The sequence below is a fragment of the Triticum urartu genome, chromosome 2 (genome assembly GCF_003073215.2).
Source record: "Triticum urartu cultivar G1812 chromosome 2, Tu2.1, whole genome shotgun sequence".
Classification (NCBI taxonomy): Eukaryota; Viridiplantae; Streptophyta; class Magnoliopsida; order Poales; family Poaceae; genus Triticum; species Triticum urartu.
This window is the reverse complement of record NC_053023.1, coordinates 5,703,858-5,727,720: the sequence shown is the minus strand read 5'-3', so window position 1 is coordinate 5,727,720 and position 23,863 is coordinate 5,703,858. Positions and strand designations below refer to the sequence as shown.

The following is a 23,863-nucleotide window of genomic DNA, read 5'->3' as shown; positions in this document are numbered from 1 at the left end:
TCAGAATTTTCCATGTTATTATTATTGTCCATATCGACAATAATTTCCCCAATTTCAGACATAACGGCAGAAAGTGCGAGGAGCAAAAGAACGAGGGAGGCGAACAGAAAAGAGAGGGCGAATAAAACGGCAATGGTGAAGTGGGGGAGAGGAAAACGAGAGGCAAATGGAAAATAATATAATGCGAGGGATAAGAGTTTGTCATGGGTACTTGGTATGTCTTGACTTGTGCGCAGACTCCCCGGCAATGGCGCTAGAAATCCTTCTTGCTACGTCTTGAGCACTTCATTGGTTTCCCTTGAAGAGGAAAGGGTGATGCAGTAAAGCAGCGTAAGTATTTCCCTCAGTTTTTGAGAACCGTATCAATCCAGTAGGAGACCACGCTCGAGTCCCACGCACCTACACAAACAAATAAGAACCTCGCAACCAACGCGATGAAGGGGTTGTCAATCCCTTCACGGTCACTTACGAGAGTAAGATCTGATAGATATGATAAGATAATATTTTTGGTATTTTTATGATAAAGATGCAAAGTAAAATAAACGGCAAATAGAAATATCTAAGTGATGAAAGATTAATATGATGGAAAATAGACCCCGGGGCCATAGGTTTCACCAGTGGCTTCTCTCAAGATAGCATAAGTATTACGGTGGGTGAACAAATTACTGTCGAGCAATTGATAGAATTGATCATAGTTATGAGAATATCTAGGTATGATCATGTATATAGGCATCACGTCCGCGACAAGTAGACCGAAACGATTCTGCATCTACTACTATTACTCCACACATCGACCGCTATCCAGCATGCATCTAGAGTATTAAGTTCATAAGAACAGATTAATGCTTTAAGTAAGATGACATGATGTAGAGGGATAAACTCATGCAATATGCTATAAACCCCATCTTTTTATCCTCGATGACAACAATACAATACGTGCCTTGCTGCCCCTGCTGTCACTGGGAAAGAACACCACAAGATTAAACCCAAAGCTAAGCACTTCTCCCATTGCAAGAAAGATCAATCTAGTAGGCCAAACTAGACTGATAATTCAAAGAGACTTGCAAAGATAATCAATCATACATAAAAGAATTCCGAGGAGATTCAAATATTATTCTTAGATAATCTTGATCATAAACCCACAATTCATCGGATCTCGACAAACACACCGCAAAAAGAAGAGTTACATCAAATACATCTCCAAGAGAATCGAGGAGAACTTTGTATTGAGATCCAAAGAGAGAGAAGAAGCCATATAGCTAATAACTATGGACCCGAAGGTCTAAGGTAAACTACTCACATCATCAGAGAGGCTATGGTGTTGATGTAGAAGCCCTCCGTGATCAATGCCCCCTCCGGCAGGACGCCGAAAAAGGCCCCAAGATGGGATCTCATGGGTACAGAAGGTTGCGGCGGTGGAATTAGGTTTTCGTGGATGCCTCTCATGGTTTGGGGGTACGTAGGTATATATAGGAGGAAGAAGTACATCGGTGGAGCAACATGGGCCCCACGAGGGTGGAGGGCGCGCCTGGGCGAGGTGGGCGCGCCCACCTACCTTGTGCTCTCCTCGTTGATTGCTTTACGTAGACTCCAAGTCCTTTGGATCATGTTTATTCCGAAAATCACGTTCCCGAAGGTTTCATTCTGTTTGGACTCCGTTTGATATTCGTTTTCTGCGAAACACCGAAATAGGCAAAAAAAACAGAAAATTTGGGCTAGGCCTCCGGTTAATAGGTTAGTCCCAAAAATAATATAAAAGTGTATAACAAAGCCCATTAATCATCCAAAACAGAATATAATATAGCATGGAACAATAAAAAAATTCTAGATACGTTGGAGATGTATCAACAATCATATCTGGGAAAAACCTAGGGAAGCTGGAATTTTCAGCCCACCCTCACCCACCTAGTCGTCATCGTCGAGGATTTAATCAACGTGCTAGCACATCAGCGTTGGTTCTCAATCCCATAGTTGATGGTTTCCACCTGACCCGAGTCCTTATGGACTGTGGCAACAGCCTCAGCCTATACTGTTGATACGTCTTCAACATATCTCTAATTTTTTATTGTTCCATGCTATTATATTATCTGTTTTGGATGTTTTATATGCATTATTATGCTATTTTATATTATTTTGGGACTAAACTATTAACCTAGAGCCCAGTGCCAGTTCCTGTTTTTCCTTATTTTAGAGTTTCGCAAAAAAGGAATATCAAACGGAGTCCAAACGGAATGAAACTTCCGCGACGATTTTTCTAGGACCAGAAGACATCCAGAGGACTTGGATTACATGTCAGGGAAGCCACGAGGCACCCACAATGACGGAGGGTGCGCCCAGGGGGGTAGGACGCGCCCCCACCCTTATGGGCCCCTCGTGACTCCACCGACCTATTTCTTCCTCCTATATATATTCTCAAATATTCCAAAACCTACCAAGATAGCCACGAAAACACTTTTCCACCGCCGCAACCTTCTGTACCCGTGAGATCCCATCTAGGGGCCTTTTCCGGCATCCTGCCGGAGGGAGATTCGATCACGGAGGGCTTCTACATCAACACCATTGCCAAGCCGATGAAGCGTGAGTAGTTTACCACAGACCTACGGGTCCATAGCTAGTAGCTATGTGGCTTCTTCTCTCTCTTTGATTCTCAATACCATGTTCTCCTCGATGTTCTTGGAGATCTATCCGATGTAATACTCTTTTTGCGGTGTGTTTGCCGAGATCCGATGAATTGTGGATTTATGATCAGCTTATCTATGAATATTATTTGAATCTCCTCTGAATTCTTATATGCATGATTTGATATCTTTGCAAGTCTCTTCAAACTATCGATTTGGTTTGGCCAACTAGATTGGTTTTTCTTGCAATGGGAGAAGTGCTTAGCTTTGGGTTCAATCTTACGGTGCTTGATCCCAGTGATAGAAGGGGAACCGACATGTATTGTATTGTTGCCATCGAGGAGAACAATATGGGGTTTTCATCATATTGCTTGAGTTTATCCCACTACATCATGTCATCTTACTTAATGCGTTACTCTGTTCTATGAAATTAATACTCTAGATGCAGGAAGGAGTCGGTCGCTGTGTGGAGTAATAGTAGTAGATGCAGGCAGCAGTCGGTCTACTTGATACGGTCGTGATGCCTATATCCATGATCATTTCCTTAGATATTGTCATAACTTTGCGCTTTTCTATCAATTGCTCGGCAGTAATTTGTTCACCCACCGTAATATTTTCTGTCTTGAGAGAAGCCTCTAGTGAAACCTATGGCCCTCGGGTCTACTTTCCATCATATAAGTTTCCGATCTACAATTTTAGTTTCCTATTTACTTCCTTTGCAATCTTTTATTTTCCGTTCCATAAACCAAAAATATCAAAAATATTACTTTACCATTTATTCATCTCTATCAGATCTCACTTTGCAAATAACCGTGAAGGGATTGACAACTCCTTTATCGCGTTGGGTGCAAGTTGGTGTTTGTTTGTGTAGGTATTCGGTGACTTGTGCGTTGTCTCCTGCTGGATTCATACCTTGGTTCTCAAAACTGAGGAAAATACTTACTCTACTTTGCTGCATCACCCTTCCTCTTCAAGAGAAAAACCAACGCAAGCTCAAGAAGTAGCAACTGCCATGAAAATGCATATCGACCTAGCAAGAATCAAGCCTAGTAATACCTCCTTCAAGGGTATCATACCGAGAGGTGAAGCACAATGCTCGGGAATGGTGACTCTAGATGTAGTCTTCGGAACACCTGAATGTTTCGAAACAAAGAGTTAACCTTTGACATTGTCCTTTGGAGGAGCGACTAGCACACACTCATCAGGAGAACAATCTTTGCTCTTTTTCATGCCGTCCCGCAATACGTTTATCTGAATCTAAAGATGTCGAGGCCATACGGCGCCATAACGGTAGGGATAATAGTCTTCATGATCGCTTCTCAATGAACACTGTTTATGAACATGTCTGCACGGATAAGAGTGTGCGTGATGGCTTCTCAATGATCCTCTTCTTCGCAAAAGGCGGTCTTAGGCTGCTCATAGTGGAGAATAACTTAGACTAGTAACATGCATATGTTACTAGTCTACATTACTACCTTCATAGTGGGTAGTGTCATATGCATGGTAACATGGATATCTTCATTTACTACTTTGTAGATTCATTTTGCATTGAGAAGCGCTATGTGATGGTAACATATTATGTTACTCTATTTACATCTCTCCTCCTTAACTACTTGTTGTCTCATCATTTTTGCTTATGTGGCATCTATATTACTATCTATGTTACTTCCATTATGACCAGCCTTAAGGATGGAGGAGTGATTGACATGTGGGAAAGCAATATTAAATTCAGACATCATAATTGTGGTTGTCAAAATAGCTGATTATTATTGAAATACCTGAGGATATTAATGAGGGAACGTGGAGAAGGCTGAAATCTTCCGCATCCTTTGTCTCATGGTAGCCTGCTCCAATCGGCTTACGAAACTTTCGTTATTGGGTTAGCCATGCACTTTACATGTTTCTAGTGATTCATATGGCATCACCAAATGATACATGTCTTGAATAAGAATATACAATGCATTAGAATGCCCTTGTTGACGATTGTTTATTGCGACAACACTTGAAGAATGTGACATCTCACATCGGATAAAGCCTAACTCTTCCTCCTCTTGCTAATACTATGTGGTTGTAAATTATGGCCAATACTAGCGATATAAGCAGTGATTACAATCCAGAGGTTACTCATACTCTGGAAACATTATGTAAGCAACAGTTGGGATTTGGGGGGGGGGGGGTGATAGTGGAAATGTCAATACATAAGTCTCCCTTATTGTCCCTTTATAGAAGAGTACATGAGTTTTTCACCTCATACGGCTCCTCGGTCAATTCTTTCGAACAGATCCTTTTCCTCATTTGAGAGCCTTCGCCTTCCATTCCACCCCGAATACTAACGAAGACCAATAGAGTAGCGTTTCCATGTTCTAATTGAACATTTTCCAGTTATGATATGATTAAAGGAGAAGTTTGTTCTATTGCCAAACATATGCAGTTAAAATCACATCTTATAATAATAAGAAATATTTCTCGGTATCAATCCCATTGCCCCTTATTCTTTGAGAATCTGAAGGATTGTTTTCGAGTTTCCCGAGCTCTTTTATATTTGACTTGTTTGTTATAGCTTTATTCTTAATTTATTTCATTTTGATTTCCCCTCTTTCTATATTCCTATCCTCTAGGTATAACGTTAGCATCGATAGAGAACATTTTCCTTTGTATGAATCTATATTACTTTATTCTAATTTCTTCCTGAAACTTCCTAAGAAAATACCGATTTGGATTCAAAATTGATGGGCTGATGTGAGGTCATCCAAGTTAGCGCTAACTGTAGTATGAATGTAAAAAATTTACTCCTAACAGCGGTAAAAGCATAACCGGTGTAGGCCGATATTTTGGTTATATCGCGAAGCACGAATGCTTTCTCACCGAACGTAGAAAGCAAAGCAAACTTGATTATTCCTGGAGCCAAAGACCAGAAAATATTCTTGACTGCCCTCGCCATTCCTTTGTTACTCTTTTGTCAAAATTCAACCCTCCGGTCAGCAAACGGCAAGGTTTTTCTGCTCCGTGTCTCACCGGTAGTTTTTGACTAAACCACCACTCCCCGCTGAACAGTGTACCAAAATTAAGTCCAGCTTGTGTTCATATTTTTTTTGAAGTCTAGCTTATGTAACACGTCAAGTAGAAATTGTACAAACCCGGAAAAAAGTAGAAATTGTACAACGAAAAAAGCAGGGTATCAACAGTTCCGATATGACACCGTGACATCATCGATGGGTTATCTACGAATCTGGATGTAATTTTTATTATTTGTAGCGTTTGTTGTACTGTCATGATTAAAGATAAATAAATTGAAAGTATTCCTGAAAAATAGCTCCATGGATCTCATCGGAAATGTTTGATGCTACTTGGAGCTTCTTTGGCGACCGTGAAGTCACCAGATGAATTACCAAGTAGATAGATCACATCGGGACGTTGCAGTTGTTCCGCGGTGATACGGACTTGACCCGTTGTGCAACATTTTTTTTCGTGAACACACTTAAGAGTGTATCTTTTCATTGATAGGTAGAAGAGAATACAGGGTTGCAACCTCAATCAACGTACACTGGCAGGGTTGTGCATCGTATATCGCTTAGATGCAGATACCAGCAGGTATAAATATACCACGACGGACTCTCACCTCAGCAACCCGCACCACACGAACCAGCGAATGGAGATCGTGCTTTGGCTGTTATGGCCGACGCTCGCGGTCGTCTCGCTCCTCTACTGCCTGGCACACACACGCCGTGCGGGCACGGGGCGGATGCCACCGGGTCCCACGCCGCTCCCTCTCGTCGGCAACGTGGTCAGCCTCGGCGGCAACCTCCACCACACCCTCGCGCGCCTCGCTCGCGCCTACGGCCCCGTCATGACACTCAAGCTCGGCCTCACCACCGCCGTGATCGTGTCCTCGCGCGACGCGGCTTGGGAGGCATTCGCGAAGCACGACCGGCGCCTGGCTGCGCGCGCCATCCCGGACGCCGCCCGCGCGCTCGGCTTCTCCGACCGGTCCATGATATGGCTGCCCAGCTCCGACCCGCTCTGGAAGAGCCTGCGCGGCATCGTGGCCACCAACGTCTTCTCCCCGCGCGGCCTCGCCGTGGCGCTCGACGTCCGCCAGCGTAAGGTGCGGGACATGGTGAGTTACTTCCGCGGCCGCGCCGGCACAGAGTTGGACGTCGGCCAGGCACTATACGGCGGTGTGCTAAACCTCGTGTCGAGCTCGTTCTGCTCCGTCGACGTGGTCGACATGGGCGGCGAGTCGGCCCAGGGGGTGCGGAAGCTCGTTGAGGACCTCATCGAGGTGATCGCGAAGCCGAACGTCTCCGATCTTTTCCCTTTCCTTGGACCCCTCGACTTGCAAGGATGGCGTCGCTGGACGGAGATACGCTTCGAGAAAATCTTCCTCATATTGGATGGCATAATTGACCGTCGCATGGCAGCTGCCAACGCCTCCACGGAGAAGCACTGTGACTTCCTCGACTCGCTCCTCGAGCTCTTGTCCACAGGCAAGATGGCTCGCGACAGCCTGACAACCATAGTGTTCGAGGTCATTGCGGCCGGGAGCGACGCCATGTCCATCACCCTAGAGTGGGCAATGGCGGAGCTGCTTCGGAACCCAAGCGTCATGGCAAAGGTCCGCGCGGAGATAGACGATGCTCTTGGCGGCAAGGAGACCATCGGCGAGACCGACGCGGCGAGCCTGCCGTACCTGCAAGCCGTGGTAAAGGAGGCTATGCGGCTGCACCCGGTGGCGGCGATACTGCTGCCACACCGGGCCGTGGAGGAAGGCGTGGAGATCGGCGGCTACGCCGTGCCGAACGGCTCAACGGTCATTTTCAACGCGTGGGCGATAATGCGGGACCCGGCGGCGTGGGAGAGACCCGACGAGTTCGTCCCGGAGAGGTTCCTGGGCAAGGCGGACCAGGTGGTGGACTTCCGGGGCAAGGCCTTCGAGTTCATCCCGTTTGGGTCCGGCCGGCGGCTGTGCCCCGGCGTGCCGATGGCGGAGCGCGTGGTGCCGTTCATCCTGGCCTCGCTGCTGCACGCGTTCGAGTGGCGGCTACCGGACGGCGTTTCCGCGGCGGAGTTGGACGTGAGCGAGAGATTTACCACTGCAAATGTGATGGCTGTCCCACTCAAGGCCGTGCCCGTCGTGGTCACGTAGGACATGTACATTGATTGATAAAATGGTATTACACTAGTGCAATTAAAACACACTTATCACACACCCGATGTCGAACAATGTGTGATGGACACGTTAGAAAAAGAAACGTGTGTGTGCGATGGCAGATCCATCAAGTATGATTTTAAAAAGGAACATTGTATAATATAGGGCACACAGTTCAGTTGAAGGACGTGCGTGTGATAAGTCGGGATAACGCACACGATTGAACTGCTCGAATCGTGTATGTTGATTGGCAAACAATTTAAATAAATGATTTGTGTATCATGATGGGGAGCATCGCACACGTTTTGTAATATGTGCACCATGTGCGAAGTTCCGGACATGGTTTCTTAAAGGCAACTTGCGTGTGCTAACTCGTGACAGCGCATAGGTTTGTCTGATAAGAATTCTATGCTTGATGGGCACACAATTGAATTAGACGAACTGTGTGCGATATTGAGAATTATCGGTCACAATTTTGTCATGTGGATCTTGTGCAATGTGACTTGTTCTGTCTATAAATAAACAGCATGATCTATCTCCAGAACAAAAAATATAGTTAGAGCAACTCTAGGATAGTCCCCATACGATTACATCAACTTATAAATTCACAGACTCAATTTCAGGGACGAGGGATTGAACTACTCAACTTAAGATAGCATTCCATTACAAAGTGCTACATAGGGGTAGAACACAAATAGGTATTCCCCGCAAAAAAAACACAAATAGGTATAATAATATGTAATTTACAAGGATTTCTAAGATCCTTTAATTCAACTGCATTGTCTTGCTAGTAACTAGCCAGTGAACCGTCAGAAAATAAATTTTCAATAACTGTAACTTGTTTAAACACATTTTAGACACATATATCTACTGCCGTTGATTCCACCTGCATCGTAAGATCAGTTCATCATACTTTAAGTATTAGACATACTCAATATGTCGAACAGAAAAGTTGTTCTGGGATAACCAGCAACAACAACAACAACAACAAGGAAGAAGGACGAATATCAACGATGATATTTCCCAACTAGAGAAGACGGGATCTTAATCAAATATATAACAAAACAAACCTTCTCAAATGAATTTATACCTTTCTGTAGCAGCATACTTCTGCAGGCATTCATATCTTTGAAGCCCTTCGATCTGTCAATATAGAAGATTATCTCTTGCCTTTACACCCTTCATTCTGTCAATATAGAAGATTATCTCTTGCCTTTACATATGAAAACCAACATTTTCAAACAAATATGTATTTTTTTGTACGAATATGCTGCTGCAGGTGTTCATATCTTCGTAGCCCTCCGATTGAAACAGTGGTTACACCTGGATGTTATTTTTCGAGGAACAGAAACAAATGAACAAACAACGCAAAAAAAAAAGAAACATATGAACAAACAATAAGAAGAACATCACAACAATAGCTTAATGAATTATGTTTCCCCGTCCGTTCTATATTTGCTCCTTCCTTCCCGTTTTCGGTCTTCAGCAGACCCCACGTAATAGGTTTCAGGCCCTACACCAACTGATATATCTGAATGATATATGGCGGCATTACATAGATAAACGAAAAATGGAACTCTGTGAATACATAAGCAATGTCGCGAATTTTGGTGCGGATCGACGACACATGATTCGCGTGCGCCTGGACCTGCGTCCTACAAATCCTCTCCGGGACCCCTTCAGGGTCATAGCTAGAGAGGCTGAAAATAGTCGATGGCATGGCTTTATAAAGCCGGTGCTAGTTGGCATGCAAACTTTATTGTTACATGTTGCACAAGTACGACATGGATGAACATGCGACATGTTCCACTTGAAATTGAGATTTAACGGCTGACTCATCAGTCGGGATTGTTAGACAAATTAGTATCCCAAAATGACATCATTCTAATCACGCGTAATTTCAGTCTGTTAAATAGTCGTGCACACCTCTGTCCATGTGTTAATCGACCAACCTTGGTCATGCAAGTCTAGAACGTATGATTGCATTTTTTGTTGATTGCTTACCAAACAAGCCACTTGGTAGTCTAAAACGTATGAGGGTTACGGCCAACCGTGGCCACGGAAGTCTGCAGAGCCGTGCCTGACGGAGAGTCTGAGAGTTACAGTCAGCTCGAGCAAGCGGTCAAGTCATTCGTGTTCGACTTGGACCAATGTGCGGCTGGGTTGCATGTCTCACACGGCAATGTTGTACGTTGTTTTCAATGTACTCCCTCTATAAACTAACATTTTTAAATCACTAAACTAGTGATGTTTACGTAGAGACTATTTGATGGTAATAAGGTAGCTTTTTTTCTAAGCACAGTACAAACACAAGCGTTGATATATACACGCATACACTCATCCGTATGAATACACACACGCACGTCCTACCCCTATGAGCTTCTCCGAGAGATTGAGCTGGCATATCATCTTGAAATTTTACGAAATCAATGTAGGTGTCTCGTAGTTGACGGGAACATCTCCTCCCACTAAACGCACATCATCGGAAATTCTGAAATAAATCTAAATAATAAGGTAGCTTCCTGGAAGGTAAAATTTTGCCCATCTAATAAGTGTCACGTGTGGCACGATGCTCTTCGCCCTGATTTTTTTAAACTAAAGTTGTCATTCAAAAAGAAAAAAACTAAAAACTGCCATCTAAAAAGAAGTCTAAAGTTGTTATCCTCGCGTCACTAAACTTGTCATAGAAACGTTCGAAGTTACCATGTGTTCCTGCCACACATGTGCATTTATCAGGGGCCAAAATTTATAGTACAGACTTTGAAGTATCCAAGATTGAAATAATAATTTTTAAAGACTCGCAGTTAATCAGTCGTTTGATGTGGATGCATGTACTCCTTTCGTCCGGTGAAGAGTGTACATCTAGCTTCAAAATCTGTCCACAAAAGAGTGTACTTCTATCTTGGCCATGTATTAAAAAAATTGCTAAAAATGTTAGCCATGTATTAAAAAATTGCTAAAAATGTTGGCCATGTATTAAAAAAATTGAACTTGTATTAGAAAAATGGTAAACGTGTACAAGAAAATATTCTTGACATATATAAAAATATAGAATGAAAACCAATAGAAAGAAAGGAAAACAAAAAAATGAAAATCTAAAAAGGAAGAAAAGGAAAAAAGAAACAAAGAAATAAATGAAAATAATAATGGCAAAACTATGAAAACCAGTAAAGAAGTAAAGAGAAACCAAAAAAATAGTGAAAACCAAGAAAGAAACAAAAAATGAAGAAAATGGGAAAGAAAATAAACAGATAAAACCATGAAAGAAACAAAGAGAAAACCAAAGAACCAAGAAAAAAAGGGAAGTATAATGATGAAAAAAATGAAAACTAGAGAATAAATAAGAAAACCAAAAAAATAAAGGAGAAAACAGAAAAAGGGTCCCTCAAGTTGGTCGCGCCTCCTATCTGGACATGAACCCGACCTTGGTGCAAATGGCCAGAGGCCCCACCCACCACCTGGGATCGATTCCCAGGAGAGTTCTCTTTTTCTCCCTATTTCTTTTTGTTTTACTATATGTGCTAATGGTCCGGCCCATTACTACGGATGCTTCAGTGGGAGGTTCTTCTCTCTCGCTTAATGTGAGATATAGCTCTCGTGGTGGCCTAGAGGAGTAGCCAGCATCCTAAGGCTTGTGCGCTTCAACGAGGCAATTGTATGAGGTTGATTCAAGATGGTGTACACATGAGAGGCTGAGATTAATGGGGCGCGGGTAGTGTAGTTGGCTACATGGAGTCATGTTGAAACTGAAGCTGGAGTCTGACAGAAGACTTCACTCGGTACAGATGGAGGGCTACGGCATATGTAAGTGCACATAAAGTCAAAGCCTATTTCTGTGGGAAAAGTGAAAAACATTTTGTTCAAGCTGGAGCTCAGTGGTCCGAGGATGTGAAACTCTGCATCGGTCGGTGATGATCGGTTGTTCTTTGCAGTCGGAGTTGAGGAGGTGTGGTTTTGTGACCCTGGGGACTCTACTAGTAAAGCCAAAGATCGACATTGTAATAGTAGCGAGCCATGCGGTAAGTATGGGACATGGCGACAGACCAGGGTTCTAATGGTCAGCCATGTGTTAAGACACGACTACGAATTTGACTTAGGATGATTACAAGATGACGGTGAAATTGCTTCAAGTTTCAAACAGTCATTCAAGAAAGAGGAAGGATGTTGAGCTCAGGTAACTCTAATATGTGGTGTCTAATATGTAAGTTATTCATTTTCACACAGATCAAGGAAGAGATAATCAGAGTGATGATACAATAGTATTGTCAAATATGGTGACTCAATGATCAATATGTGATGATGTTGAACGGATACTTCAAAAGTTTGAAGCGTGTAAACTATAGTGAAGAAGAACTTTATTCATTCAAGCCTTGACCGTGACGAAAACAAGAAGAAACTACATTTGTAGGTGGAGTCTCAGAGTATCAGATACTCATGGTATAAACTCAAGTCCAATGTACACGGAGGTGTGATGCATCGACTAATAGAAGGTGATGGAGAACATTCTTGAAGGTGGAGTTTGTTGAAATTGTGTCGAATATTTTATACAACATAGATTACAGTTGGACTTGAAGTCATACGACGTATATTCAGGGTACGAACTAGTGTTGGAGTAGGACACTTGCATCCCAAGCCTCCTATATAACGGGTGTAGACACATGATGTCACCTACGCAAACATAATAGCATAGGCGCACATCAGGAGCCACCGGCATGTGCCGGCCTCCGGGTAACCGGTATGCGGTATTATAATGATATCAATGAAGAGAAACGTCCGTCGTCATGGCCCAGGGGTGTAGCCCAGCTCGATGAACCTCGTTAACAAATCTTGGTGTCATGTGCTATGGTTCCTTGGTTGCATGCCTCTGATTATTTTAACAAATATACTCCTCAACATGCCATGGAGAGTTGGAGAAGTTGGACTATTTTTTTTTGTGGAGGACGAAATTGGACAACATAGTATGGAAATCTTTGTCACGTTGACATGTCCTCCCGTGACGAATCTTGCTGAAGAAAACCGTTACGTGCAGAGATGTGCACCACGACGGGCACGGCCTTGAGTGGGACAGCCATCACGTTGGCAGTGGTAAATCTCTCGCTCACGTCCAACTCCGCCGCGGAAACGCCGTCCGGTAGCCGCCACTCGAACGCGTGCAGCAGCGAGGCCAGGATGAACGGCACCACGCGCTCCGCCATCGGCACGCCGGGGCACAGCCGCCGGCCGGACCCAAACGGGATGAACTCGAAGGCCTTACCCCGGAAGTCCACCACCTGGTCCGCCTTGCCCAGGAACCTCTCCGGGACGAACTCGTCGGGCCTCTCCCACGCCGCCGGGTCCCGCATCATCGCCCACGCGTTGAAGATGACCGTCGAGCCCTTGGGCACGGCGTAGCCGCCGATCTCCACGCCGTCCTCCACGGCCCGGCGGGGCAGCAGTATCGGCACCACCGGGTGCAGTCGCATGGCCTCCTTCACCACGGCCTGGAGGTACGGCAAGCCCGCCGCTTCGTTCTCGCCGATGGTCTCCTTGCCGCCGAGAGCATCGTCTATCTCCGCGCGGACCTTTGCCATGATGGCCGGGTTCTTGAGCAGCTCCGCCATTGCCCACTCGACGGTGAGCGACATCGTGTCGCTTCCGGCCGTGAAGACGTCGAACAGTATGGCTGTCAGGGTGTCGCGGGCGATCTTGCCCGTGGAGAAGAGCTCCAGGAAGTCGCCATGCTTCTCCTCCGTCGAGGTGTTGGCTGCGGCTGCCATACGACCGTCGATTATGTCATCCAACAGGCGGAAAATTTTGTCGATGCGTATCGCTGTCCAGCGACGCCATCCTTGCAGGTCGAGCCGCCGAAGGCAAGGGACGAGGTCGGAGATGTTGGGCTTGGCAATCACCGCGATGAGATCCTCGACGAGCTCCCGCACGCCCTGCGCTGACTCGGCGGCGCCCATGTCGACCACGTCGACAGAGCAGAGCGCGTTCGACAAGACGTTGAGCACGCCGCCGTACAGTGCCTGGCCGACGTCCACCTCTGTGTCGGCGCGGTCGCGGAAGTGATGCACCATGTCGCGCACCTTACGCTCGCGGGCGGCGCGCGCCGCGGCGAGGGCGCGCGGGGAGAAGACGTTGGCGGCCACGATGCCGCGCAAGCTCTTCCAGAGCGGGTCGGAGCTGGGCAGCCATATCATGGACCGGTCGGAGTGGCCGAGCGCGCGTGCGGCGTCTGGGATGGCGTGCGCAGCCAGCCGCCGGTCATGCTTCGTGAATGCCTCCCAAGCCGCATCGCGCGAGGACACGATCACGGCGGTGGTGAGGCCAAGCTTGAGCGTCATGACGGGGCCGTAGGCGCGAGCGAGGCGCGCGAGGGTGTGGTGGAGGTTGCCGACGAGGCTGAGCATGTTGCCGACGAGAGGGAGCGGCGTGGGACCCGGTGGCATCCGCCCCGTGCGTGCCGTGATGGCCAGACAATAGAGGAGCGAGACGACCGCGAGCGTCGGCCATAGCAGCCAGAGCTCGATCTCCATTATATCGGCTGGTTCCTGTGGTGCGGGCTGCTGAGGGGAGAGTCTGTCGCGGTATATTTATATATACCTCCTGGCATCTGCATCTACACGATAGATGATGCACAGAGGTGGACGTCGCGCATCACCAACAGGCACCGGTGCGCCGCGCGCAAAAAACAAATATGCCGTGCGCGCATCACCTGGTTTGGCGCGACGCGCAGCAGCCGCGCTAAAATGCAGCACGCGTGCCGCTCCAGCAGCGCGCGTGCCGCTCCAGCAGCACGCGTGACTCGCCGGTGCATTGCATATGACATTTTCAACACAAAATGATAAACATTTTCCAACACAATAAAAATTTCGCATAAACAAGTTGATGAAGTTCATGCCCACAAGTTTAAAATCATGCCCACAAGTTCATCCAACCAAGTTCAAAATCATGCCACCCGCCGCCGAGGTCATCCGCGGCGGCATGAAGAGGCCGCTGGTCGGAGGAGCTCCGGCGGAGGCGAGGCCAACGCCACCCGGGTTAGGGTTTGTGGCGGCGGCGACGGCGGGGGCGGGGGGGGGGGGGGGGGGGGGGGGGGGGGGGGGGGGGGGGGGGGAGGGGTCGCGGCTATAGAACGCGGTGAGCGGGGTGCCTGCGCGTGCGTCCATGGGTGCGGGTTGCCGGCGCCGGCGCGCGTGGGGCTTTGGAGGGGGAGAAGAAGAGCGCATCGCGAGCGTCGAGTGTGCCGCGCGCGAAAGCGGGTGCCGCAAATACACCGCGCGAGGTACCGCTTTCTGCCGCGCGCCCAACTGGTTATACCGCGCGTGCGGTTATTGCGCGCCCGCTGGAGCCATCTGCCGGATTGCGCGCGCGCTAAAATGGGTATATTTATAGCACGGCGCCTATTTAGCGCGCCTGTTGGAGATGCTCTAAGAGCAAGAGCATTGCAAAACCAGCTGACTATACGTCCGTGGACGCGTGTGGGCGTGTGCGTGGACACATGCAATTCTTAAATTGTTCGTCTCACACCCATGTATCAAATCTAATACTTCCTTCATAAACTAATATAAATGCGTTTGGATCCCTACAATAGTTATCTAAACACTCTTATATTAGTTTAAGAAAGAGTACCCTATATCCATATTAAAACATGCAACGTGAATTAAAGTATATAGATTATCACATGGACATATAAATGCACATTTTGATCACCAAAAGATCTCCACGCTTCATATAATCCACATAAAATGATGGACAAGTTTAAACTAGATTACTAAATTCTTCAAATACAGATGAAGACGGCGGAGCTTCACCGCAACGGTGGCGGGAGGACTATGCGGCCGCCCTTTCCCTTGCCCTCTACCTCTCGCGGTTGGCGGCGCGTGGCTCTGAATCTAGAGTGTGCGTTCACTATGGTGGCAGAGTGGGCACTAAAACACACCACTGCCCTTTCAGAGCAGCGGGAGGAGGGGGAGGAGGCTGATGGAGGGGCCGCGCGAATTGAGTTGCCTTCTCGGAGCTGTGCACAGGGTGGGAAGGGCCAACTCTGACATCGGTGCTGCAGCTGCGAGCGACAAGCGGCGTCGCACCAGATCCAGAGCTGCCACCCGTGTCCACCCGCGAGCGCTACAACGCGATGCAGAGGCCCAGCTCGTCGTCGTTGCCGGACACATCATGGAGGAATGCATCTAAGGCGTCGTCGCCAGAGCCGTCGGAACGGCTGTCGGTGCTGGACATGTTGGATGGAGATCGGAAGTTAACGGATTAGAGAAGGGGGAAGAAGAGATGGAGACCGGAGCGGAGTGAAGTGAGGTTAGGGTTTGATCCAAATGAGGTTTTTGTGGGGTCATAGTGGGCGAGAGGTGCGCTAGACTGACGTGGCAGACGTGCCGGGCCGCCTCATATCCGCCCTACATTTGGGCTTGGTATGTGGGGTGCCAGTCAACCCGGGTATTAAAGCCGGTTTGAGGTGCCCAGGTTGTTCTTTTTTTGACCGGTCAAAGATTGGTACTGTCGCATGGGCGTTTGATGTCGGTTTGAGTCGTCCAGCTGTAGATACTCTAGCTAACTGATACCCTGCTTTTTTTGTTCTAGAATTTCTTTTCCTTGTAGAATTTCTCCTTGATGTGTCACATAAGCTGGACTTAGTTTGGGCAGACTGTTCTCCGAGGAGTGGTGGTTTAGTCAAAAACTACTGGTGAGACACGGAGTAGAAAAACCTTACCGTTTGCTGACCGGAGGGTTGAACCTTGATAAAAGACTGAGAAATGAATGGCGAGGGCAGCCAAGAGTGCTTTTTGGTCTTTGGCTCCAGGAATAACCGCTTTTGCTTTGTTTTCTACGTTCAGTGAGAGAAAGCACTCGTGTTTCTTTGAGAAGAGAGATATGACAAAAATATCGGTCGATACCAATTTTGTTTGGGACTAAACGTCAGGTATCTGAAAATAGATCGAGCGTCAGTGACTTTCATTCTCGGCCATACAATCAGCATCCAATGGCTGTCAGCTGTGCACTGTTCTTCTCTCTTGACCTTCCCCACCGCCGTGTTGGGCACCGGCCCGGCCATCCCTCTATGCCCTGCCGCATCAGTGAAAAATTCCGGCGATCGCCTGCACCCCACCCTTAATGGGGTCATTGCTCCCCACTAAATAGATAATGAGGCTATGGTTTTCCCCTAAGATACATAGTGCGTCTGGTTCTTCGCGAGCATTGGTTTCTTCTTCTCCGGCGGGATCATGCGTGCCATAAGGAAGGAAGGAAGGTGACTGAGACATCAACAAAATTCAGGTACCTGAAAAATAGCAAAACCTATTGTGTTTTTACCGTGGTTAGCAGTATTTTTTCTTGACACTCATATATTGTTGGCGGCCCATAGGATTTGTGTGCCAGCGGCCGGCGGCTAGGGTTGGATGAAACACATAGGGGTCGTTTTAAATAGTATAAAGTTTGTTGAGTTCTCGACCACGGGCTCTCGGCAAACGTTGCCCATCGTCACAGAGCCGTCAACTTTTCCCGTGGCACGTGGCACCTATTTGCTGGGTGCCATGGAAGAGGATCTCGGCATGCATCCCATAAACCGCGTTTGCTTTGTTTCCCGAGTACTTTTGGCCAGGCGCTCGGTGACGTATGATGTGTGCCGTGTTCTACTGATTGCCGAGAGCTGTACTTGGGTTACACAACTTTTGTCGTGAACCCGTGCTTTGACACTCGGCAAATATGAACTTGGTAACAACCATTTTTTTAGTAGGTAGGAGAGCCCCATAGTCCCTAGTTGCCCCCTAGGCTCGCTACCTTGTTGAAGGTGTTGGTTCCAAGTGATAGCCTTTGTTCTGGCATCTGGTTGAACCAGCCAGCATCGGCGTGCGAGCAATAATTTCTTCTTAAAAGTGATGTCTTGGAGAGATGTGCCCTTTGTATGTAACTATATAGCTTCTAGAATGTGTGGTAGGATTTGGATATCCTGCCGCAAGGCTTGTCCGATAGCCTTGTTTTTTTTACCATTTTTGTTAACGCCGAGTTTTTTTTTGCGAAAAACTTTCAATCTATTGATCTTCAATCATGACAGTATAACGAATACCAGAAATAAAAATTACATCCAGATTCGTAGACCACCTAGCGACGACTACAAGCACTGAAACAAATCAAAGGCGCGTCGCTGTCATCACTAACTTTGCTTGCCATTGTTTGGATAATTAATGATATATGATTTTGTGCATCATACAGAGGCCGGGGTTACTTCCTCCTTTTCAATTTGTTGTTTGGAATCTACATACCACAATTTTCATTTTTTTTCGGGTAAATCTACATACCACATTGCCGTGTGAGACATGCAACACATCCATCCGCAGATCGGTATGCAGTGCACATTGCCCCAACACAAATGACTTGACCACCAGCTGGAGCTGACCGTAGTTCTCATACTCTTGGTCAGGCACGGCAGGTTCGGCAGACTTCCATGGCCACGGCTGACCGTCTCTCATACGTTTTAGACCTGCATGACCAAGGTTGGTAAATTATTCTATTCGGTGTTGCAAGATGCTAATTTATCTAACAAACGCGACCGTGGGTTAGCCGTTAAATCTCAACTTCAACTGGAAGGCACCACATGTTCATACATGCCGCACCTGTGCAGCATGTAGTAATAATAAAGTTTGAGTGACAACTTGACTTTGGGCGGCGGGCTTTATAAAGCCATGCCATCAACCTGCTTCAGCCGCGCTGATCGATTGCGTGGGTGACCCTAGCTGAAGGTCCTCCGAGTTGCTGGCCTCCCTATAGATCAGTAAGTTCTCTTTTCTTGCCTATCAAATGCAATGTATCCTTAGAAGGTTCCCCTTAATATCGCTGGAACGCCCGTGTGGGCAATGAGTGCTAATAAGAAATGAATGGTACCCTATAAACTCTATGAAAGTACGCTAAAAAACTTGCATCCATGTCTGTAATATATAGGAACATTTTGGAATGGCAGCAAATAGAAAAGTGTTATCACATGTGCTCCAAAAAGCACACGCACTTGATTATTGATGGGTGCATGTCTCGAGTACACACAAGTCGCACCAAAGTTACTGACTCGTTTTACAATGTTCTTACAGTACAACCCCCATCGCATTTGAAGTGCAAATATGGAATTTCCGAGAGTCCTTTGGCTAGCATTTGTTCCTATTTTCGTTGCAGTCGTGTCCATCATGATGGCACGACGACGGGCGACGTCCTTCCCAACAAGCAAACGATCACCTCCTCCGCCGCCCACGGCCGCAGGGGCTCCCTTTCTTGGCATCCTCCCAGCGCTTCTCGCCAAGGGCCCGCTGCGAGTGCTCTGCGATGCCCACGCGGAGATGGGGAGCGTGTTCACGGTGAGATTGTTGCATCGCAAGGTCACCTTCCTGGTTGGGCCAGACGTGTCGAGCCATTTCTACCAAGGACTGGAGTCAGAAATCAGCCAGGATGAGGTCTCGCAGTTCACCACTCCGACCTTCGGGCCCGGCGTCGCCTTCGACGTGGATTTCGCCACTCGGCGCGAGCAGTTCCGCTTCTTTGGGGACGCAATGAAGCCGGCCAAGCTCAGAAGCTACGCCCGCCTCATGGTGCGCGAAGTCGAGGTAGGAAATAATAAGATGGTACCTTTAATATCAGTTGCCTCACTTTTTCGTCTTAGCTCTTGCTAACGGATATAAGTGTATATATCCCTACAAAAAAACACAGCATATATAAGTGTACGTGTGTATGTTACGCGTGCAGGAGTACTTTGCGAGATGGGGACAGTCCGGCACGGTTGACTTGAAGCAGGAGCTAGAGCACCTCGTCACGCTCGTCGCCAGCCGATGCTTGTTTGGGGAGGAGGTGAGGGCGAAGATGCTGGTCGAGGTCGCAACGCACCTCCGTGAACTCAACGACGGCATGCGCCTCGTCACCATCCTATTCCCGCACCTGCCGATCCCGGCGCATCACAGACGTGACAAGGCGCGCGCTAGGCTCGGCGAGATATTCTCCGACATCGTCAGCTCCCGCAAAGCAAGCTGCCCCGATGGCAGCCGAAACGTCGTCGATGACATGCTCCAGTGCCTGATCGATTCCAGGTACAAAGACGGCCGCGCCACGACCGAGACGGAAGTGGTCGGAATGCTGGTCTCTGCGCTGTTCGCGGGGCAGCACACAAGCTCCAGCACGGGCACGTGGACCGGAGCGCGCCTCCTCGCGCGCGCCAACGCCAAGCATCTGCGCGCTGCCGTCCAGGAGCAGGAGCGGATCATGGCGCGGCACGGGGACCGCGTGGACTACGAGGTCCTGCAGGAGATGGACACCCTCCACCGCTGCGTCAAGGAGGTTCTGCGGCTCCACCCGCCGGCGATGATGCTGTTGCGCCATGCGCGCCGGAGCTTCACCGTGCGGACAAGCGAGGGCGTCGAGTACGAGGTCCCTGAGGGGCGCACGGTCGCGAGCCCGCTGGTGATCCACAACCGTCTCCCGCAAGTGTACAGCGATCCGGAGACGTACGAGCCGGACCGGTTCAGCCCCGGCAGAGGAGAGGACAGGGCAGGCGGGGCGCTCTCGTACACGGCGTTCGGCGCTGGGCGGCATGCGTGCGTCGGCGAGGCGTTCGCGTATATGCAGATCAAGGTGATATGGAGCCACCTCCTGAGGAACTTTGAGATGGAGATGGTGTCGCCGTTCCCCGAGACGGACTGGAACGTGGTCATGCCAGGGCCCAAGGGGAAGCTCATGCTCCGCTACAACAGAAACACAAGAGGGATGTCGACGGCCGCCTAAATCATGAGCCGACACAGACGCTACGTGTATCTACTTCATGTTGACCGTTTGCTTTGTCCTGGCACCAATAAATTACCGATCTCGCCTAAGTTAACCGTTGCGCCATGCACAGTTGATCTACTGTGTTTTTCGACAAGCCAACACTAACACTATAGTGCACTTTCCTGAGTGACATCCTTTACGTGTGTGTGTGTCCACCTCGTTTTTTTCTTGAGTGAGACTAGAGCTAAATACTTTACGCCTTGTCAATGAATTGTACCGCCTCTTGGGAAAATATAAGGCATAAATTTGGTTGTAACGCAAACTTTTCTAATTTCAACAAAGTTTGTAAATAGTATTGTTGGTGTTCAAGAAACAACTTTCGACAAGGGCATCCTCAATTAGTAGGGCAATTTATCAGTCTCTCGGCGTATAGCAGTGCCGCCGAGTTTAATACTCCTATTTAAAACCCATGGCAAGCAAAAGGCTCTCACCTTATAGCTCTGTACATCCACAATGCCCATCAAAACACTCGGTGTACTCTCCTTCCATGTTGCCATACTCTCCGCATCTGAAGTCTCTGTGGCAGCGAGCAGTATAAACCGCGTGCTCCGGACGGAACACACGGCTTACAAAATACAGTTTCTTTTCTTTTCTAAAAGCTGAAAATGTTTTATTTTCCATAAGCGAACTGTCCACCAAACAACAATTGGTGTAATTGTGTTTTCATAGTCATCTTCGAATATTTGCCATCTCGGAATATTTTCGATTTCATTTTTCTCGGAAGACACTGCTTACATAATTCCCTTTTTTCTTTCTAAAAGCTGAAAACGTTTTGTTTCCTGTAAGCTAACTGTCCACCAAACGGCACTCGGTGTACAATGGGATATTAACTGCACCGCACCGCCTCGTCCAGCCAGTTATGTACCGCGTGAACACCTCTCTCTTTCCCGCTCCTCCGCCTCCCCTGCCTCTGCATCACCATTGTTGCCTGCCCGAGCTCTCGCTGCTAGCCGCCCGGCCTCCACAACCTCAATGTTGTCACGCCACCGATCTCTGCGGCACGTGTCGCGATGGGTTCACGCCTTCATGGCTCGAGATTCTGCGGCTTCAAGATCTATGGCCTCACGATCCGAAATCGGCTTGAGATTAGGCGGCTCCAAGCTCTGCGGCTTCGTGGTCCGGAATTTGCCAACTTGAGATTAGGCGGCTTCATGCATCACAGCTTCGTGGTTTGAAATTCGGTGGACTGTACTTCGTGCCACGGATACTTAGGCATCACCAACCCACGCCTCATCCCATCCCATCATTACTGCCTAGAAGACTTGTGAGCTACTCCCTTCATCTCAAAATAAATGACTCAACTTTATACTAACTTTGTACTAAAGTTAGTACAAAATTGAGTCATTTATTTTGGGACGGAAGGAGTACCTGTTAGTTTTGTCTCAACAAGCACATCATGATGATAATGCCTAGATTCCCGCACCCACGTCTCGTGAAATGGGAAACCGAATAGGAAATGGGACATGCCTCAGTCCATTGAGGCCGTCATTTCTGTTTCCTCGAGGGATATATATAGAGGGGGGAGGGCATCTTCCCGACGTGCCCACCTCCGCTGCAGATCCATTTTGTCTTCCTGTGCTCTTGACATCATTGTCTGGCGCTTCTCGCCGTACGAGCCCCCTTTGTCCGTCCTCTTTCCCCATTCTTGGAGCAATGCCGAAGGGAGAGACAGTTTGCGACCGAAATCTCGGCTGGAGCAGGCCCCAGGCCACCTCCGCCAACAAACGCGTGAAGAAGAAGATCGGCGTGGGTCGGACGTGTCATACGCTTGCGCTCGGGAGGTTTCTTATCATGGGCGCGAATCACTCCTTAGATGCTCAAAGACTCGGACCAAGTCGGAGCGGCTGCTGCCCGGTTCGCTGCCTCTGGTTAAACCGGAGCAATGATGTAAAATAAAAGCATACGTGCGCTTTGCACCTTATCATTGTATATCAAGTTTTGTTTTCCTTGTTACGTTATGCTTTACTATATATATTGTTCTATAAGAAATTAAACATGTCAATCGCATGAAAATGTTCGGAAGACTTATCGAGTGACTACTAAAATTGAGAGTTAATTTTTAGAATCGTGGTCCCTGGTCCAGTCTTGGATGTTTCCAATTTTGAATTGGATGGTCCTGGAATATGTGCCGGTAGTATCACTTAGTAGGTTTTTCTTACTAACTGGTCAATTTTCTTCTTTTTAATGATAGGCAGCAGGTTCGAATATAAGAGGTTTGCCGGTTGCTAAAAAAAAAGCTTTGACTAATGGCATACCTGGACTTTAGCAATTCGTGTTGGGGAACATAGTAATTTTAAAAAAATTCCTACGCACACGCAAGATCATGGTGATGCACAACAACGAGAGGGAAGAGTGTTGTCTACGTACCCTCGTAGACCGGAAGCGGAAGCGTTATAACAACGCGGTTGATGTAGTCGTACGTCTTCACGGCCCGACCGATCAAGCACCGAAACTACGGCACCTCCGAGTTCTAGCACACGTTCAACTCGATGACGATCCACAGACTCCGATTCAGCAAAGTTTCGGGGAAGAGTTCCGTCAGCACGACGGTGTGGTGACGATCTTGATATTCTACCGTCGCAGGGCTTCGCCTAAGCACCGCTACAATATTATCGAGGATTATGGTGGAGGGGGGCACCGCACACGGCTAAGAGAACGATCACGAAGATCAACTTGTGTGTCTAGAGGTGCCCCCCTACCCCTGTATATAAAGGAGCAAGGGGGAGAGGCCGGCCGGCCCTTGGGGCGCGCCAAGGAGGGGGGAGTCCTCCTCCTAGTAGGAGTAGGACTCCCCTTTCCTAGTCCAGCTAGGAAGAGAGAAGGGGGAAGGAAAGAGAGGGAGAGGGAGAGGGAAAGAGGGGCCGCGCCCCCTCCCCTAGTTCAATTCGGACTCCCCATGGGAGGGGGCGCGCCACCTCTCTCCTCTCAGGCCCACAAAGGCCCAATACTTCCCCGGGGGGTTCCGGTAACCCTTCCGGCACTCCGGTCACTGGTAGAAAAAGGGTCTTTAGTCCCGATTCGTAAGGGCCTTTAGTCTCGGTTCTGGAACCGGGATTAAAGGGTCAGTACTAATGTCCTGACCCTTTAATCCCGGTTCAATCCAGAACCGGGACTAAAGGCCCTCCACGTGGCCGGTCCACCTTTAGTCCTGGTTGGTAACACCAACCGGTACTAAAGGAAATTTTCTGAATTTTTTTTGAATTTTTTTGAATTTTTTTGAAATATTATTTTTTGATTTTTTTATTTTCAAATTTCTGAATTATTTTAACCTCTAATCTCTAATCACCCCTCATCACTGCTCAAT

The 23,863-nt window shown here is 47.9% G+C and overlaps 3 protein-coding genes across 3 annotated transcripts; 2 read left to right on the top strand and 1 right to left on the bottom strand.

Moving 5' to 3' along the window:
- The first annotated feature begins 6,252 nt into the window (after nucleotides 1-6,252).
- LOC125540584 (cytochrome P450 76M5-like) lies at nucleotides 6,253-8,038 on the top strand. Its single transcript, XM_048704191.1, has one exon. It carries the CDS (start codon nucleotides 6,268-6,270, stop codon nucleotides 7,762-7,764), a length of 1,497 nt encoding a protein of 498 aa, XP_048560148.1. The 5' UTR covers nucleotides 6,253-6,267; the 3' UTR covers nucleotides 7,765-8,038.
- A 4,524-nt stretch (nucleotides 8,039-12,562) lies between these two features.
- On the bottom strand, nucleotides 12,563-14,305 carry LOC125540582 (cytochrome P450 76M5-like). Its single transcript, XM_048704190.1, has one exon. The coding sequence runs from the start codon at nucleotides 14,283-14,285 to the stop codon at nucleotides 12,741-12,743; it is 1,545 nt and encodes a 514-aa protein (XP_048560147.1). The 5' UTR covers nucleotides 14,286-14,305; the 3' UTR covers nucleotides 12,563-12,740.
- Nucleotides 14,306-18,848: 4,543 nt separating this feature from the next.
- Nucleotides 18,849-20,735, top strand: LOC125540581 (obtusifoliol 14-alpha demethylase-like). The gene is made up of 2 exons (XM_048704189.1): nucleotides 18,849-19,349; nucleotides 19,489-20,735. Exons 1-2 carry the CDS (start codon nucleotides 18,873-18,875, stop codon nucleotides 20,515-20,517), a joined length of 1,506 nt encoding a protein of 501 aa, XP_048560146.1. The 5' UTR covers nucleotides 18,849-18,872; the 3' UTR covers nucleotides 20,518-20,735.
- The last annotated feature ends 3,128 nt before the right edge of the window (nucleotides 20,736-23,863 follow it).